The sequence below is a fragment of the Pristiophorus japonicus genome, chromosome 3 (genome assembly GCF_044704955.1).
Source record: "Pristiophorus japonicus isolate sPriJap1 chromosome 3, sPriJap1.hap1, whole genome shotgun sequence".
Taxonomy (NCBI): Eukaryota; Metazoa; Chordata; class Chondrichthyes; family Pristiophoridae; genus Pristiophorus; species Pristiophorus japonicus.
In genome coordinates this window covers 306160096-306177493 of record NC_091979.1, presented here as the reverse complement: position 1 = coordinate 306177493, position 17398 = coordinate 306160096, and the positions used below count along the sequence as shown (strand labels likewise).

General features: G+C 44.0%; 1 protein-coding gene across 1 annotated transcript in view; it reads right to left on the bottom strand.

Annotated features, from left to right (window-relative positions):
* Positions 1 to 17398, bottom strand: part of ank3b (ankyrin 3b) — a 614562-nt gene that overhangs the window by 24650 nt on the left and 572514 nt on the right. The window contains exon 39 of the mRNA XM_070876860.1: positions 3703 to 3834. Within this exon, the coding sequence (XP_070732961.1) occupies positions 3703 to 3834 (132 nt within the window). The remainder of the gene's footprint in view (positions 1 to 3702; positions 3835 to 17398) is intronic.

Sequence of the window (17398 nt, the reverse complement as noted above, 5' to 3'; positions counted from 1 at the left end):
CTCCCCAGTCCTGCTACATACCAGATATTTACCTCCAGTTGTGAATTTTGCATACTGTCTTACCATGCATATGTATCTTTCTGGGAACTCCATGTTTTAATCTCTCCTGCCACGGTATCGAAACGGCTCTGATCAAAGTCATAAATGATATCCTACGTGACTGTGACAAAGGTAAACTATACCTCCTCATCCTTATTGACCTGTGCAGTCTTTGACACGTTTGACCACTCTGTCCTTCTCCAATGCCTCTCCACCGTGTCCAGCTGGATGGGGCTGCACTCGCCTGGTTCCATTCTTACCTATCTAATCGTAGCCAGAGAGTCACCTGCATTGGCTTCTCTTCCTGCTCCCGCACCGTTACCTCTGGAGTCCTCCAACAATCTATCTTTGGTCCCCTCCTATTTCTCATCCACATGCTACCCCTCGGCGACATCATCCAAAAGCAGTGTCAGTTTCTACATGTACGCTGATGACACCCAGCTCTACCTTACCACCACCTCTCCACGGTCTCTAAATTTCAGACTGTTTGTCCGAGTACTGAATGAGCAGAAATATCCTCCAATTAAATATTGGGAAGACCGAAGCCAGTGTCTTTGGTCCCTGGCGTAAGCTGCGTTTCCTAGCCACCAATTCTATCCCTCTCCTGGGCAACTGTCTGAGGCTGCACCAGACTGTTCATAACCTTGTTGACATATTGGACCCCAAAATTAGTTACCGACCACATATTTCCACCTCCATAACATTGCCCGAGTCCACCCCATCTCAGTTCATCTGCCACTGTAACCATCACCCATGCCTTTGTTACCTCTGGACTTGATTATTCCAATGCACTCCCGGCTGGCCTCCCAAGATCTACTCTCATTAAACTTGAGGTCATCTAAAACTCTACTACCCCTGTGCTTGCTGACCTACATTGGCTCCTGGTTAAGCAACGCCTCGATTTCAAAATTCTCATCTTTGTTTTTAAATCCCTCCGTGGCCTTGCCCCTCTCTACTTCTGCAATCTCCTCCACCCACCCCCACCAGAAATATCTGCGCTCCTCTAATTCTGGCCTCTTGAGCATCCCAGATTTTAATCGCTCAACTATTGACGGCCAGGCCTTCAGCTGCAAAGGCCCGAAAGCTCTGGAATTCCCTCTCTACCCCTCTATCTCTTTTTCCTCCTTCAAGACGCTCCTTAAAACCGCACTCCTTGACCAAGTTTTTGATCATCTGCCCTAATATTTCCAATGTAGCACAGAGTCAAATTTTGTTTTAGAACGCTCCTGTGAAGCGCCTTGGGACATTTTGCTACATTAAAGGCGCTATAAAGGAGATGGTACTCAGTAAGATAATGGGACTAAAAGGCAGATAAATCCCCTGGACCTGATGGCTTGCATCTAGGGAAGAGAAGTAGCAGCAGGGATAGTGGATGCATTGGTTGTAATTTACCAAAATTCCCTGGATTCTGGGGAGGTCCCAGCAGATTGGAAAACTGCAAATATAACGGCCCTATTTAAAAAAAGGAGGCAGACAAAAAGCAGGAAACGATAGACCAGTTAGCCTAACATCTGTGGTTGGGAAAATGTTGGAGTCCATTATTAAAAAAGCAGTAGCAGGACATTTGGAAAAGCATAATTCAGTCAGAAAGAGTCAGCATGGATTTATGAAGGGGAAGTCATGTTTGACAAATTTGCTGGAATTCTTGTAGGATAAAGGGGAACCAGTGGATGTGGTGTATTTGAACTTCCAGAAGGCATTTGACAAGGTGCCACATGAAAGGTTACTGCATGGATAGAGGATTGGCTAACTAACAGAAAACAGAGTTGGGATAAATGGTTGGCAATCAGTAACTAGTGGGGTGCCACAGGGATCAGTGCTGGGACCTCAACTATTTACAATCTATATTAACGACTTGGATGAAGGGACTGAGTGTAACGTAACCAAGTTTGCCGACGATACAAAGATGGGAGGAAAAGCAATGTGTGAGGAGGATACAAAAAACCTGCAAAAGGACATAGACAGGCTAAGTGAGTGGGCAAAAATTTGGCAGATGGAGTATAATGTTGGAAAGTGTGAGGTTATGCACTTTGGCAGAAAAAAAAAATCAAAGAGCAAGTTATAATTAAAAGGAGAAAGATTGCAAAGTGCTGCAGTACAGCGGGACCTGGAGATCCTGGTGCATGAAACACAAAAGGATAGTTTGCAGGTACAGCAAGTGATCAGGAAGGCCAATGGAATCTTGGTCTTTATTGCAAAGGGGATGGAGTATAAAAGCAGAGAAGTCTTGCTACAGTTATACAGGGTATTGGTGAGGCCACACCTGGAATACTGTGTAGTTTTGGTTTCCATATTTAAGAAAGGATATAAATTATTTGGAGGCAGTTCAGAGAAGGTTCACTAGGTTGATTCTGGAGATGAGAAGGTTGACTTATGAGGAAAGGTTGATTAGGTTGGTCCTCTACTCATTGGAATTCAGAGAATGATAGGTGATCTTATCGAAACATATAAGATTATGAGGGGGCTTGACAAGGTGGATGCAGAGAGGATGTTTCCACCGATAGGAGAGACTAGAACTAGGGGACATAGTCTTAGAATAAGGGGCCGCCTATTTAAAACTGAGATGAGGAGGAATTTCTTCTCCGAGGTTTGTAAATCTGTGGAATTCGCTGCCTCAAGACAGCTGTGGAAGCTGGGACATTGAATAAATTTAAGACAGAAATAGACAGTTTCTTAACCGATAAGGGAATAAGGCGATTGTGGGGCGGGCAGGGAAGTGGATCTGCGTCCATGATTGGATCAGCCATGATTGTATTAAATGGCGGAGCAGGCTCGAGGGGCCATGTGGCTTGCTCCTGCTCCTGTTTCTTATAGAAATACAAGTTGTTGACGTTATAATGACCACTCAATTAAAGCTTTCACAGAATAATGGACAGAGTTATTAAATGCAATCCCCATGCGATCAGTAAAAATCTCAGAATACAAACTTAAAAAAAATATAAAAATTAAATCAAGAATTTTTTTTTTTACGCAGTAAGTTGTTACAATCTGGAATACACGGCCTGAAAGGGTGGCGGATGCAGATTCAGTATTAAATTTTGAAAGGGAATTAGATATATACTTAAATAGGAAAGCATTGCAGGGTTATGGGGAACGAGCAGCAGAAGGGAGGGCTAATCGGATAACTCTTTCAGAGTATATTCAAGGAGATCGATAGATTTTTGGACCATTGGGGAATCAAGGGATATGGGGATCGGGTGGGAAAGTGGAATTGAGGTCGAAGATCAACCATGATCTTACTGAATAGCGGAGCTGGCTTGAAGGGCTGTATGACTTACTCCTGGCTTTTAATTCTTATGTTATGTTATTATGCTGGGTTAATGGCCTCCTTCTGTGCTGTATGATTATATATATATATTATATATAATACATTTTAAGAAAAATGGTACTTGATTTATTCAGACCCTGCAACTCAGTGGCCCTGATGTTAACCCTTACATAGCATTAACACTCTTATTGTTCGAAAACACTTAAGGCCACGCAAGATCTACTAGTAATTTATAAAAAATCTAATTGGCTGAAGGATGTAATTATAGTACGACAAGGTTACACAGGCTGCTTCTATTCTATATGCGAACAGGAATTTACAATGATGCGCAAGATTTTTATTAAATAGATATTTATATATACACATACACAACCTTTATTCTCCTTTTAACTTACTTGTAGCATCTTTTCCATCTCGAACGACCCATTTCTTTAACAATATAAAGCTCTGAGTAGTCAAAGAGTTTGGATTTTCAACCCGAATCTGATTTATATCATCAACAGAAAAGTTCAATTCTCTCGCCAGTTCTGGAAGACAAATAGATCCCTCAAAAAAGTTACTTTCTCATTTCCCTTGTTGCAACACAGCAATTGTCTGCAAGCCAAACGTTGAGTTATAGCAAGGAAGCAATGCTTATATTAAAGGCAGACACACAGGAAAGAAAAGCTCTCCCAGCCCAAGTCCTCCATTGCTCTCACTCTAGTTTTCTGCTTGTCCCTGGCCCCTTTGCTCTACCATCGGAAGTCAACCTTCCACTCATTACTTCCCTGACATATGGAACTTGCTCCCAAAGCCACTTTGTCTGGCCTCTCCTCTGCCCCATCTTCAAAAGCCTCAGGATGGATTTTCGGCAGGTTTGCGACCTCTGGCGGGATCCTCGGGTACCTGTTTGTGGCAGTGCTTCCAAGTACTGCCAGTGAGAAGCGCGGCGACGTACAACGACTCGGATTGCATTTGCGTCCGAGGTTCAGCACTCTCACGCCGCGCCCAGAATAGCGACAGGATAAACCTGTCGGTGCAGCCCTGCCAGCAGCGATAAGTATGAAAACCTGCAAAAAAAGGTCAGTTAAAGTTTTTATTTTTTAAACTTTTTTTTGCAGTGATTAGACACAGTTAAGGGTCTTGAAAATGTTTCTGGAATGTTCTTTTCCCCTCCCAAGGCAGTGTTGGGAGGGGACTAAAGTGGCAGAAACTCACGGTTTGGGCCGCGAATGCTTGTGCAACGCCTCCCTTACCATAAAGGCCAAATTTCTGCCGAGTAACGGTAGCGCACGAAAACGGTAAGTTTCACATATCGCCACCGTTTTCACTGAAAACCTGGCCGAGTGAACCCATCTATCGAAACCCTTCCTTGGGTCTCTCTCCCCCAAAAACTCTCTGCTCAATGCACACCTCCCTCCTCCACCTCCACCCCACCCTACTCTAATGCACTGGAGACTTGCAGCTTTTGTCCATTCCCGTCAGACTAGGCGAGTTGCTCAGAACCTGCAACAGACCCACATTCAATGTCAAAAGCTGACAGTGTGGATTTGAAGTGGGAAGGCCCGAAAACTGCACAGAGAGGTCTTAAACAGAGTGGACTTAAGCAAAGTGGTTTATTTGGGAATTTGGAAAGAGTGGGAATTTCTGGTAAGTAGAAGCTATACATGGTCAAATCGAGTTTTAACATTTTGATTTAAGCCGAGAACTTTAAAACTGCAGTTAACTGAAGTTGCCTGCCAGTTGTAGTTAACTGTCAGTCAGCTATAAGTGCTTGCCTTGAATAGATGTTAATCACAGAGAATAGGGATGCTGAGTCAACACTTGTAAACTGGGTGCAACTCCGAGGAGTAGAAAAGGGAACAGTTTTTCAGAGCACATACAGGTATTCAAGGGAGTGGACATTAAGCAGAATGGTTTAGTTGGGAATTTGGAAAGAGTGGGAATTTGGGGAAGATTAAAATTAATTTAAAAAGTAAACATAGATAAGTGATATTTCTAATCTAACAAACCTCATTAATTAAATCAGCTGATTGCTGAGCAGCTGCTGGGTGTGTTTTGCTAAGTTTGAGAGTTTATTTCTGCTCGATAGTTCCGAGTCTATTAACTAGAGGCATGGCAAGGCAGCTCAGTCCCGGGAGTGCACAGCCTGTGGCACATGGAAAATCCTGGACGCTTCGCGCAGCCTGGACGACCTTGTGTGCCGGAGGTGTCTCCAGCTGCAGCAACTCGAGCTCCGCGTTTCAGAGCTTGAGTGGCGGCTTGACTCACTGCGGTGCATCCAAGAGACTGAGAATTTTGTGGATAGCACGTTTCAGGAGGTGGTCACCCCGCAGCTTAAGAATGTGCAGGCAGAGAGGAAGTGGGTGACCATTAGTCAGAGGAGGAATACTAGGCAGGTAGTGCAGGAGCCCATTTCGCTCTCCAACCACTATTCTGTTGTGAGTGCTGGTGAGGGTGATGGTGCCGCATTAAGAGTGCAGCCAGAGCCAAGTGCATGGCACCATGGGTGGCTCAGCTACACAGGGGTTGGGGGGGAGGAAGAATGGAAGAGCAATAGTGGTAGGGGATTCAATAGTCAGGGGAGCAGACAAGCTGCAGACATGACTCCAGGATGGTATGTTGCCTCCCTGGTGCCAGGGTTGAGGAAGTCACCGAGCGGCTGCAAGACATTCTTGGGGTGGGGGGGGGGGGGCGGGCGGTGGGGAGGAGAGAGGAGAAAGAGGGAGAACAAGCCAGAGATCGTGGTCCATATCGGTACCAATGACATAGGTAGGAAGAGGGACGATGTCCTGCAGGCAGAGTTTAGGGAGCTAGGAGAGAGATTAAAAAGCAGGACCTCAATGGTAGTAATTTCTGGATTACCGCCAGTGCCACGTGCTAGTGAGTACAGAAATAGGAGGATAGAGAAGCTGAATACGTGGCTGGAGAGATGGTGCAGGCAGGAGGGCTTTAGATTCTTGAGGCATTGGGACCGTTTCTGGGGCAGGTGTGACCTGTACAAACCGGACGGGTTGCACCTCAACAGAGCCGGGACCAGTATCCTCATGGGAAATTTTATTAGTACTGTTAGGGAGGGTTTAAACTACCTTGGCAAGGTGATGGGAACCAGAGGATAGATTCAGTGGGGAGAGAAGCAAAGCTGGAATTGGGCAGCAGAGAAGTAGAAAGTAAATTTGGAAGACAGAGGAAACAAGGGCTGGAAAATAGATAACAAGGGAGTTTGGCAATAATAAATGGTAGATACTGCAATGCAAGGAGTATAGGAAATAAGGCATATGAGCTGAGAGCACAGATTGACACTTGGAGTACGATATTATAGCCATTACTGAGACATGGCTGAAAGAAGGGCAGGTATGGCAGCTCAACATTCCTAGTTGCAGGGTTTTCAGACAGGATAGTGGGGGATAAAAAAGGAGGGGGGGGTCACAATATTGATTAAATAAACAATTACAACTGTTGGAGGGGTCATCAAACAAGTCCATATGGGTGGAATTAAAGAACAAAAAAGGGGTGATCACACTACTGGGAGTGTACTATAGATCTCCAAACAGTCAGAGGGAGATAGAAGAACAAATATGTGGGCATATTGCTGCAAATTGCAAAAACTATGGAGCTGCAATAGTGGGAGTATCAACTACCCAAATATTAACTGGGGAAAAAAAGTCGTGTGAATGGTACAGAAGGCGCCTAATTCCTAAAATGCATTCAGGAGAACTTCTTTAGCAGTATGTAATGAACCCAACAAGGAAGGGGGCGGTTCTGGACTTGTTTTTGGGGAATGAAGAGGGGCAGGTAGAAGGGGTATCAGTGGGAGGGCATTTTGGTGCTAATCATAATTCAGTAAGATTATGGGGTAGTTATGGAAAAGGAAAAAGGGGACCAGGAATAAAAGTTCTCAATTAGGGTAAGCCAATTTTGCTGAGCTGGGATGGGATTTGGTCAAAGTGGACTGGAAACAGCAACTTGGTGGTAAATCAGTGTCAGAGCAGTGGGAGGCATTCAAGAAGAAGATCTTGAGGGTACAGAGCAAGTATGTTCCCTTTAAAAAAAAGGGTGGGGTTAAAAAATCTAGAGCCCCCTGGATGTCAAGTCACATACGGGGTAAGATAAAGAAAAAAAGGGAAGCTACATAAGAGTGTAACGTAGCCAAGTTTGCTGACGATACAAAGATGGGAGGAAAAGCAATGTGTGAGGAGGACACAGAAAATCTGCAAAAGGACATAGACAGGCTAAGTGAGTGGGCAAAAGTTTGGCAGATGGAGTATAATGTTGAAAAGTGTGAGGTCATGCACTTTGGCAGAAAAAAATCAAAGAGCAAATTATTTAAATGGAGAAAAATTGCAAAATGCTGCAGTACAGTGGGACCTACGGGTACTTTGAGGATATAACGAGCATGGTGGATAGAGGTGTACCGATGGATGTGGTGTATTTAGATTTCCAAAAGGCATTCGATAAGGTGCCACACAAAAGGTTACTGCAGAAGATAAAGGTACGCGGAGTCAGAGGGAATGTATTAGCATGGATAGAGAATTGGCTGGCTAACCGAAAGCAGAGAGTCGGGATAAATGGGTCCTTTTCGGGTTGGAAATCGGTGGTTAGTGGTGTGCCAAAGGGATCGGTGCTGGGACCACAACTGTTTACAATATACATAGATGACCTGGAAGAGGGGACAGAGTGTAGTGTAACAAAATTTGCAGATGACACAAAGATTAGTGGGAAAGCGGGTTGTGTAGAGGACACAGAGAGGCTGCAAAGAGATTTAGATAGGTTAAGCGAATGGGCTAAGGTTTGGCAGATGGAATACAATGTCGGAAAATGTGAGGTCATCCACCTTGGAAAAAAAAACAGTAAAAGGGAATATTATTTGAATGGGGAGAAATTACAACATGCTGTGGTGCAGAGGGACCTGGGGGTCCTTGTGCATGAATCCCAAAAAGTTAGTTTGCAGGTGCAGCAGGTAATCAGGAAGGCCAATGGATCCTTGGCCTTTATTGCAAAGGGGATGGAGTATAAACGCAGGGAAGTCTTGCGACAGTTATACAGGGTATTGGTGAGGCCACACCTGGAATATTGCGTGCAGTTTTAGTTTGCATATTTACGAAAGGATATACATGCTTTGTAGGAAGTTCAGAGAAGGTTCACTAGGTTGATTCCAGAGATGAGGAGATTGACCAATGAGGAAAGGTTGAGTAGGCTGGGCCTCTACTCATTGGAATTCAGAAGAATGAGAGGTGATCTTATTGAAACGTACAAGATTATGAGGGGGCTTGACAAGGTGGATGCAGAGAAAATGTTTCCACTGATGGGGGAGACTAGAACCAGGAGCCACAATCTTAGAATAAGGGGCCATCCATTTAAAACTGAGACGAGGAGAAATTTATTTTCTTAGAGGATTGTAAATCTGTGGAATTTCTCAGTCTCAGAAAGCTGTGGAAGCTGGGTCATTGAATAAATTTAAGACAGAAATAGACAGTTTCTTAACCAATAAGAGAATAAGGAGTTATGGGGAGTGGGCAGGGAAGTGGACCTGAGTCCATGATCGGATCAGCCAAGAGCGTATAAAATGGCGGAGCAGGCTCGAGGGGCCGTATGGCCTACTCCTGCTCCTATTTCTTATGTTCTTATGACAGATTCTGAGAACTCAATACTGCAAAGGCTCTGGAGGAGTACAAGAAGTGCAGGGGTGCAATTAAAAAAGATATCAAGAAAGCAAAGCGAGAGCATGAAAGAATGTTGGCAAGTAAAATCAAGGGAAATCCAAAGACGTTTTATAAATACATTAAAAGCAAGAGGATAATTGGAGAAAGAGTGGGGCCTATTAGAGACTATAAAGGAAATCTGTATGTGAAGGCAGAAGACAAGGGTAGGATTCTTAATGAATACTTTGTATCCGTTTTCTAAAAGAGAGGGCAATGCAGACTTTGCAATGAGGGAGGAGTAAAATATTAGACAAGATAAATATAGTAAGAGAGGAAGTATTAAGAGGCTTAGAAGCTTTGAAAGTGGATAAATCCCCAGACCTGGATGAAATGTATCCCAGTCTGTGAAGAGAAACAAAAGAGGAGATAGCTCTGACCATCATTTTCTAATCTTCTCTGGCTACAGGTGCAGTGCCAGAGGACTGGAGGACTGCTAATGTTGTACCTTTGTTTAAAAAAAAGGGAGAAAAGGAGAGTAGACCGAGTAATTACAGGCCGGTCAGCCTAACTTTGATGGTGGGAAAATTATTGGAAAAAATCCTGAGGGACAGGATAAATCTTCATTTGGAAAGATATGAATTAATCAAGGACAGTCAGCATGGATTTGTCAAGGGAAGGTCATGTCTGACTAACTTGATTGAATTTTTAGAGGAGGTAACCAGGAGGGTCTATGCGTGTGTATGATGTAGTGTATATGGATCTTAGCAAAGCTTTTGATAAGGTCTCACATGGCAGACTGGTCACGAAAGTAATAGTCCATGGGATCCCGGGCAAAGTGGCAAAATTGGCTCAGAGGCAGGAAGCAATGGTTGATGGGTGTTTTTGTGACTGGAAAGCTGTATCCAGTGGGGTTCCGCAGAGCTCAATGTTGGGTCTCTTGCTTTTTGTGGTATATATCAATAACTTGGACTTAAATGTTGGGGGTATGATTAAGAAGTTTGCAGATGACACTAAAATATGCTGGGTGGTTGATAATGAAGAAGAAAGCTGCGGAAAGATATCAATGTATTGGTTAGGTGAGCAGAACAGTGGCACATGGAATTCAATCCGGATAAGTGAAAGGTAATGCATTTGGGGAGGTCGAACAAGGCAAGGGAATACACATTAAATGGTACGACATTGAAAAGTGTAGTGGAACAATGGGACCTTGGAGTGCAGGTCCACAGATCCCTGAAGGTAGCAGGCCAGGTAGATAAGGTGGTTAAAGAAGGCATATGGAATACTTGTCTTTATAAGTCGAGGCATGGAATACAAGAGCAAGGAGATTATGCTTGAACTGTATAAAATACTGATTAGGCTGCAGCTGGAGTACTGTGTGCAGTTCTGGTCACCACATTACAGGAAAGAGGCGATTGCACTGGAAAGGGTGCAGAGGAAATTTACAAAAATGTTGCCTGGACTGGAGAATTTTGGCTATGAGGAAAGATTGGAGATGGGGTCTGTTCTCTTTGGAACAGAGGCTGAGGGGAGACCTGATTGAGATGTATAAAATTATGAGGGACCTGGAAAGAGTGGATAGGAAGGACCTGTTTTCCTTGGCAGACGGGTCAACAACCAGGGGCCATATATTTAAAGTAATCGGGGAAAGGTTTAGAGGAGATATGAGGGAAAAATCTTTTCACCTAGGAGATTGGTGGGGGTCTGGAACTTATTGCCTGAACGGGTGGTAGAGGCAGAAACTCTCACCACATTTACAAAATACTTGGATGTGCACTTAAAGTGCTGTAACTTACAGGGCTACGGATCAAGAACAGGAAAGTGGAATTAGGCTGGATAGCTCTTGGTCGGCCAGCGTGGACACGATGGGCCGAAGTGGCCTCCTTCCATGCTGTAAATTTCTATCATTCTAACAGAAAAGCTGGAGTCCTAAAGAGCACCATGGAAGGAATAGAAAGTGTCACCACTTAATACAGGATCAGTCACTCCTGGGCCAACCCTACCCTCAGGAAAATATCTGCGTGACATTGTGTTTCTAACATCAACTCTCCTCATACTCTCGGACTGAGATTTCCCCATTTAACGCTAAATTATGGGTAGTTTTGTAATGTGCAACCACGCTCTCTGGTAACCAGTCAGACTGTCCAAACTTAGAACATAAGAACATAAGAATTAGGAACAGGAGTAGGCCATCTAACCCCTCGAGCCTGCTCCGCCATTCAACAAGATCATGACTGATCTGGCCGTGGACTCAGCTCCACTTACCCGCCCGCTCCCCATAACCCTTAATTCCCTTATTGGTTAAAAATCTATCTATCTGTGATTTGAATACATTCAATGAGCTAGCCTCAACTGCTTCCTTGGGCAGAGAATTCCACAGATTCACAACCCTCTGGGAGAAGAAATTCCTTCTCAACTCGATTTTAAATTGGCTCCCCCGTATTTTGAGGCTGTGACCCCTAGTTCTCGTCTCCCCGACCAGTGGAAACAACCTCTCTGCCTCTATCTTGTCTATCCCTTTCATTATTTTAAATGTTTCTATAAGAGCATCCCTCATCCTTCTGAACACCAACGAGTAAAGACCCAGTCTACTCAATCTATCATCATAAGGTAATCCCCTCATCTCCGGAATCAGCCTAGTGAATAGTCTCTGTACCCCCTCCAAAGCTAGTATATCCTTCCTTAAGTAAGGTGACCAAAACTGCACGCAGTACTCCAGGTGCGGCCTCACCAATACCCTGTACAGTTGCAGCAGGACCTCCCTGCTTTTGTACTCCATCCCTCTCGCAATGAAGGCCAACATTCCATTCTCCTTCCTGATTACCTGCTGCACCTGCAAACTAACTTTTTGGGATGAGAATCCCCAGGTCCCTCTGCACTGCAGCATGTTGTAATTTCTCCCAATTCAAATAATATTCTCATTTACTGTTTTTTTCCCAAGGTGGTTGACCTCACATTTTCCGACATTGTATTCCATCTGCCAAACCTTAGCCCATTCGCTTAACCTATCTAAATCTCTTTGCAGCCTCTCTGTGTCCTCTACACAATCCGCTTTCCCACTAATCTTTGTGTCATCTGCAAATTTTGTTACACCACACTCTGTCCTCTCTTCTAGGTCATCTATGTATATTGTAAACAGTTGTGGTCCCAGCACCGATCCCTGTGGCACACCACTAACCACTGATTTCCAACCCGAAAAGAACCCATTTATCCCGACTCTCTGCTTTCTGTTAGCCAGCCAATTCTCGATCCATGCTAATACATTTCCTCTGACTCTGCGTACCTTTATCTTCTGCAGTAACCTTTTGTGTGGCATCTTATCAAATGCCTTTTGGAAATCTAAATACACCACATCCATTGGTACACCTCTATCCACCATGCTCGTTATATCCTCAAAGAATTCCAGTAAATTAGTTAAACATGATTTCCCTTCATGAATCCATGTTGCGTCTGCTTGATTGCACAATTCCTATCTAGATGTCCCGCTATTTCTTCCTTAATGATAGCTTCAAGCATTTTCCCCAATACTGATGTTATAACTAACCGGCCTTTTGTCTGCCCCCTTTTTTTAAACAGAGGCATTACATTAGCTGCTTTCCAATCCGCTGGTACCTCCCCAGAGTCCAGAGAATTTTGGTAGATTATAACGAATGCCTCTGCTATAACTTCCGCCATCTCTTTTAATACCCTGGGATGCAAACAAACCTCTTGCCGCCAGAAGAGACAGCAACATATTAAATTGACAAGGTTTTGCCAAAGTCCATTTGTTCTTACTGCTTACTGCTTAAAACACTGAAGAGGCTCAGCTGGTGCATGTGCTAATGTCAGAGTCAACATGGTTTTGTGAAAGCTGCCACTTAAAAGGTTGTTAAACAAGATAAGGGCTCATGGAATTGGGGGTAATATATAGAAGATTGTTTAACGAACAGAAAATAGAGAGTAGGGATAAACGAGTCATTTTCAGGTTAGCAGGCTGTAACTAGGGGGTGTCGCAAGGATCAGTGCTTGGGCCCCAGCTATTTACAATTTATATTAATGACTTAGATGAAGGGACCAAGTGTAATGTATCCTAGTTTGCTGACGGTACAAAGCTAGGTGAGAAAGTAAGCTGTGGAGGAGGACACAAAGAGCCTGCAAAGGGATATAGATAGACTAAGTGAGTGGGCAGTAAGGTGGCAGATGGAGTATAATGTAGGGAAATGTGAGGTTATTCACTTTGGTAGGGAGAATAGAAAAACAAAATATTTTTTAAATGGTGAGAAACTATTAAATGTTTGGAGAGATTTAGGTGTCCTCGTTCAGGAAGCACAGAGTTAAACGTGCAGGTACAGCAAGCAATTAGGAAGGCAAATGGCATATTGGCCTTTTTTGCAAGGGGGTGAGAGCACAAGAGTAAGGAAGTCTTGCCACAATTATATAGGGCTTTGGTGAGACCACACCTGGAGTATTGTGCACAGTTTTGGTCTCCTTATCTGAGGAAGGATATACTTGCCATCGAGACAGTGCAACTAAGGTTCACTAGCTTGATTCCTGGGATGAGAATTGTCCTATGAAGAGAGATTGAGCCTATACTCAAGTTTAGAAGAATGAGAGGTAACCTCATTGAAACATACAAGATTCTGAGGGGGATTGACAGGGTAGACACAGAGTGCTGTTTGACTCCTCCCCAGATTCCACAGGAATGGGTCTTCAGTGACTAATACTGGCAAGATAGGTATAACACAACAGTGCTTTGTGCTTCTGCATAAACACTAGAAAAATTACATATTACAGAATTTACAGTACAGAAACCGTCATTTGACCCAATTGGTCTCTGCCTGTGTTTATGCTCCACACGAGCCTCATCAGGGGAAGGCAGCAGCAGCCAAGTTCATGGCACCATGGGTGGCTCTGCTGCGCAGGAGGGCAGGAAAAAGAGTGGGAGAGCTATAGTGGTAGGGGATTCTATTGTAAGGGGAATAGATAGGCGTTTCTGCGGTCCAAACGAGACTCCAGGATGGTATGTTGCCTCCCTGGTGCAAAGGTCAAGGATGTCTCGGAGCGGTTGCAGGGCATTCTGGAGGGGGAGGGTGGACAGCCAGTTGTCGTGGTGCATATCGGTACCAACGATATAGGTAAAAAGCCGGATGAGGTCCTACAAGCTGAATTTAGGGAGCTAGGAGTTAAATTAAACAGGTAGGACCTCAAAAGGTAGTAATATCAGGATTGCTACCAGTGCCATGTGCTAGTCAGAGTAGAAATATCAGGATAGTTAGGATGAATACGTGGCTTGAGGAATGGTGCAAGAGGGAGGGATTCAAATTCCTGGAACGTTGGAATCGGTTCTGGGGGAGGTGGGACCAGTACAAACCGGACTGTCTGCAACTGGGTAGGACTGGAACCGATGTCCGAGGGGAGAGTGTTTGCTAGTGCTGTTGGGGAGGATTTAAACTAATAGGGCAGGGGGATGGGAACCTATGCAGGGAGACATAGGGAAGTAAAACGAGGTCAGAAGTAAAAGGTATAAAGGAGAAAAGCAGACGTGGAGGGCAGAGAAATCAAAGGCAAAAATCAAAAAGGGCCACATTGCAACATAATTCTAAAAGGACAAAGAGTGTTAAAAAAACAAGCTTGAAGCCTCTGTGTCTCAATGCGAGGAGCATTCGTAGTAAGGTGGATGAATTAACTGCGCAGATAGCTGTTAACGAATATGATGTAATTGGGATTACGGAGACATGGCTCCAGGGTGACCAAGGCTAGGAACTCAACATCTAGGGGTATTCAATATTCAGGAAAGATAGACTGAAAAGAAAAGGAGGTGGGGTAGTGTTGCTAGTTAAAGAGGAGATTAACGCAATAGTAAGGAAGGACATTAGCGTGGATGATGTGGAATCTGTATGGGGAGAGCTGCGGAACACCAAAGGGCAGAAAATGCTAGTTGGAGCTGTGTACAGACCAGCAAACAGTCAGTGAGGTTAGGGATGGCATCAAACAGGAAATTAGGGATGTGTGCAATAAAGGTACAGCAGTTATCATGGGTGACTTTAATCTACATATAGATTGGGCTAAACAAACTGATAGCAATACAGTGGAGGAGGATTTCCTGTAGTGTATAAGGGATGGTTTTCTAGACCAATATGTCGAGGAACCAACCAGAGAGCTGGCATTCTACTTTTCCTTTATACCTTTTGCTTCTGACCCCATTTTACTTCCCTCTGTCTCCCTGCATAGGTTCCCATCCCCTGCCCTATTAGTTTAAATCCTCCCCAACAGCACTAGCATCCACTCCCCCGAGGACATCGGTTCCAGTCCTGCCCGGTTTGTACTGGTCCCACCTCCACCAGAACCGGTTCCAATGTCGCAGGTGTTGTGTAATGAGAGAGGATTAATTAGCAATCTTGTTGTGCGAGGCCCCTTGGGGAAGAGTGACCATAATATGGTAGAATTCTTTATTAAGATGGAGAGTGACACAGTTAATTCAGAGTCTAGAGTCCTGAACTTAAAGAAAAGTAACTTCGATGGTATGAGGCGTGAATTGGCTAGGATAGACTGCCGAATGATACTTAAAGGATTGACGGTGGATAGGCAATGGCAGACATTTAAAGATCACATGGATGAACTTGAACAATTGTACATCTCTGTCTGGCGTAAAAATAAAATGGGGAAGGTGGCTCAACTGTGACTTACAAGGGAAATTAGGGATAGTGTTAAATCCAAGGAAGAGGCATATAAAGTGGCCAAAAAAAGAAGCAAACCTGAGGACTGGGAGAAATTTAGAATTCAGCAGAGGACAAAGGGTTTAATTAGGAGTGGGAAAATAGAATATGAGAGTAAGCTTGCAGGGAACAAAAAAAACTGACTGCAAAAGCTTCTACAGATTCATGGAAGAGAAAAAGATTAGTGAAGACAAATATGGGTACCTTACAGTCAGAATCAGCCGAATTTATAATGGGAACAAAGAAATGGCAGACGAATTGAACAAATACTTTGGTTCTGTCTTCACTAAGGAAGACACAAATAACCTTCCGGACATACCCGGGGACCGAGGGTCTAGCGAGAAGGAGGAACTGAAGGAAATCCCTATTAGTCAGGAAATTGTGTTAGGAAAATTGATGGGATTGAAGGTCGATAAATCCCCAGGGCCTGATCCCAGAGTACTTAAGGAAGTGACCCTCGAAATAGTGGATGCATTGGTGGTCATTTTCCAACATTCTATAGACTCTGGATCAGTTCCTATGGACTGGAGGGTAGCTAATGTAACCCCACTTTTTAAAAAAGGATGGAGAGAAAACACAGAATTATAGACCGATCAGCGTGACATCGGTGGTGGGGCAAATGTTGGAATCAATTATTAAAGACATAATAGCAGCGCTTTTGGAAAGCAGTGACCGGATCGGTCCAAGTCAGCATGGATTTATGAAAGGGAAATCATGCTTGACAAATCTTCTAGAATTTTTTGAGGGTGTAACTGGTAGAGTGGACAAGGGGGAGCCAGTGGATTTGGTGTATTTAGACTTTCAAAAGGCTTTGAAAAGGTCCCGCACAAGAGATTGGTGTGCAAAATTAAAGCACATGGTATTAGGGGTAATGTACTGACGTGGATAGAAAACTGGTTGGCAGACAGGAAGCAAAGAGTAGGAATAAACGGGTCCTTTTCAGAATGGCAGGTAGTGGCTAGTGGGGTACCGCAAGGTTCAGTGCTGGGACCCCAGATATTTACAATATACATTAATGATTTAGACAAAGGAATTGAATGCAATATCTCCAAGTTTGCAGATGACACATAAGAACATAAGAACATAACATAAGAATTAGGAACAGGAGTAGGCCATCTAGCCCCTCGAGCCTGCTCTGCCATTCAATAAGATCATGGCTGATCTGGTCGTGGACTCGGCTCCACTTACCCGCCCTCTCCCCGTAACCCTTAATTCCCTTATTGGTTAAAAATCTATATCTTTGACTTGAAAACATTTAATGAGCTAGCCTCAACTGCTTCCTTGGGCAGAGAATTCCACAGATTCACAACCCTCTGGGAGAAGAAATTCTTTCTCAACTCGGTTTTAAATTGGCTCCTCCGTATTTTGAGGCTGTGCCCCCTAGTTCTAGTCTCCCCTACCAATGGAAACAATCTCTCTGCCTCTATCTTGTCTATCCCTTTCATGATTTTAAATGTTTCTATAAGAACTCCAAGGAGTAAAGACCCAGTCTACTCAATCTATCATCATAAGTTAACCCCCTCATTTCTGGAATCAGCCTAGTGAATCGTCTCTGTACCCCCTCCAAAGCTAGTATATCCTTCCTTAAGTAAGGTGACCAAAACTGCACGCAGTACTCCAGGTGCGGCCTTACAAATACCTTATACAGTTGCAGCAAGACCTCCCTGCTTTTGTACTCCATCCCTCTCGCAATGAAGGCCAACATTCCCATTTGCCTTCCTGATTACCTGCTGCACCTGCAAACTAACCTGTTGGGATTCATGCACAAGGATCCACCG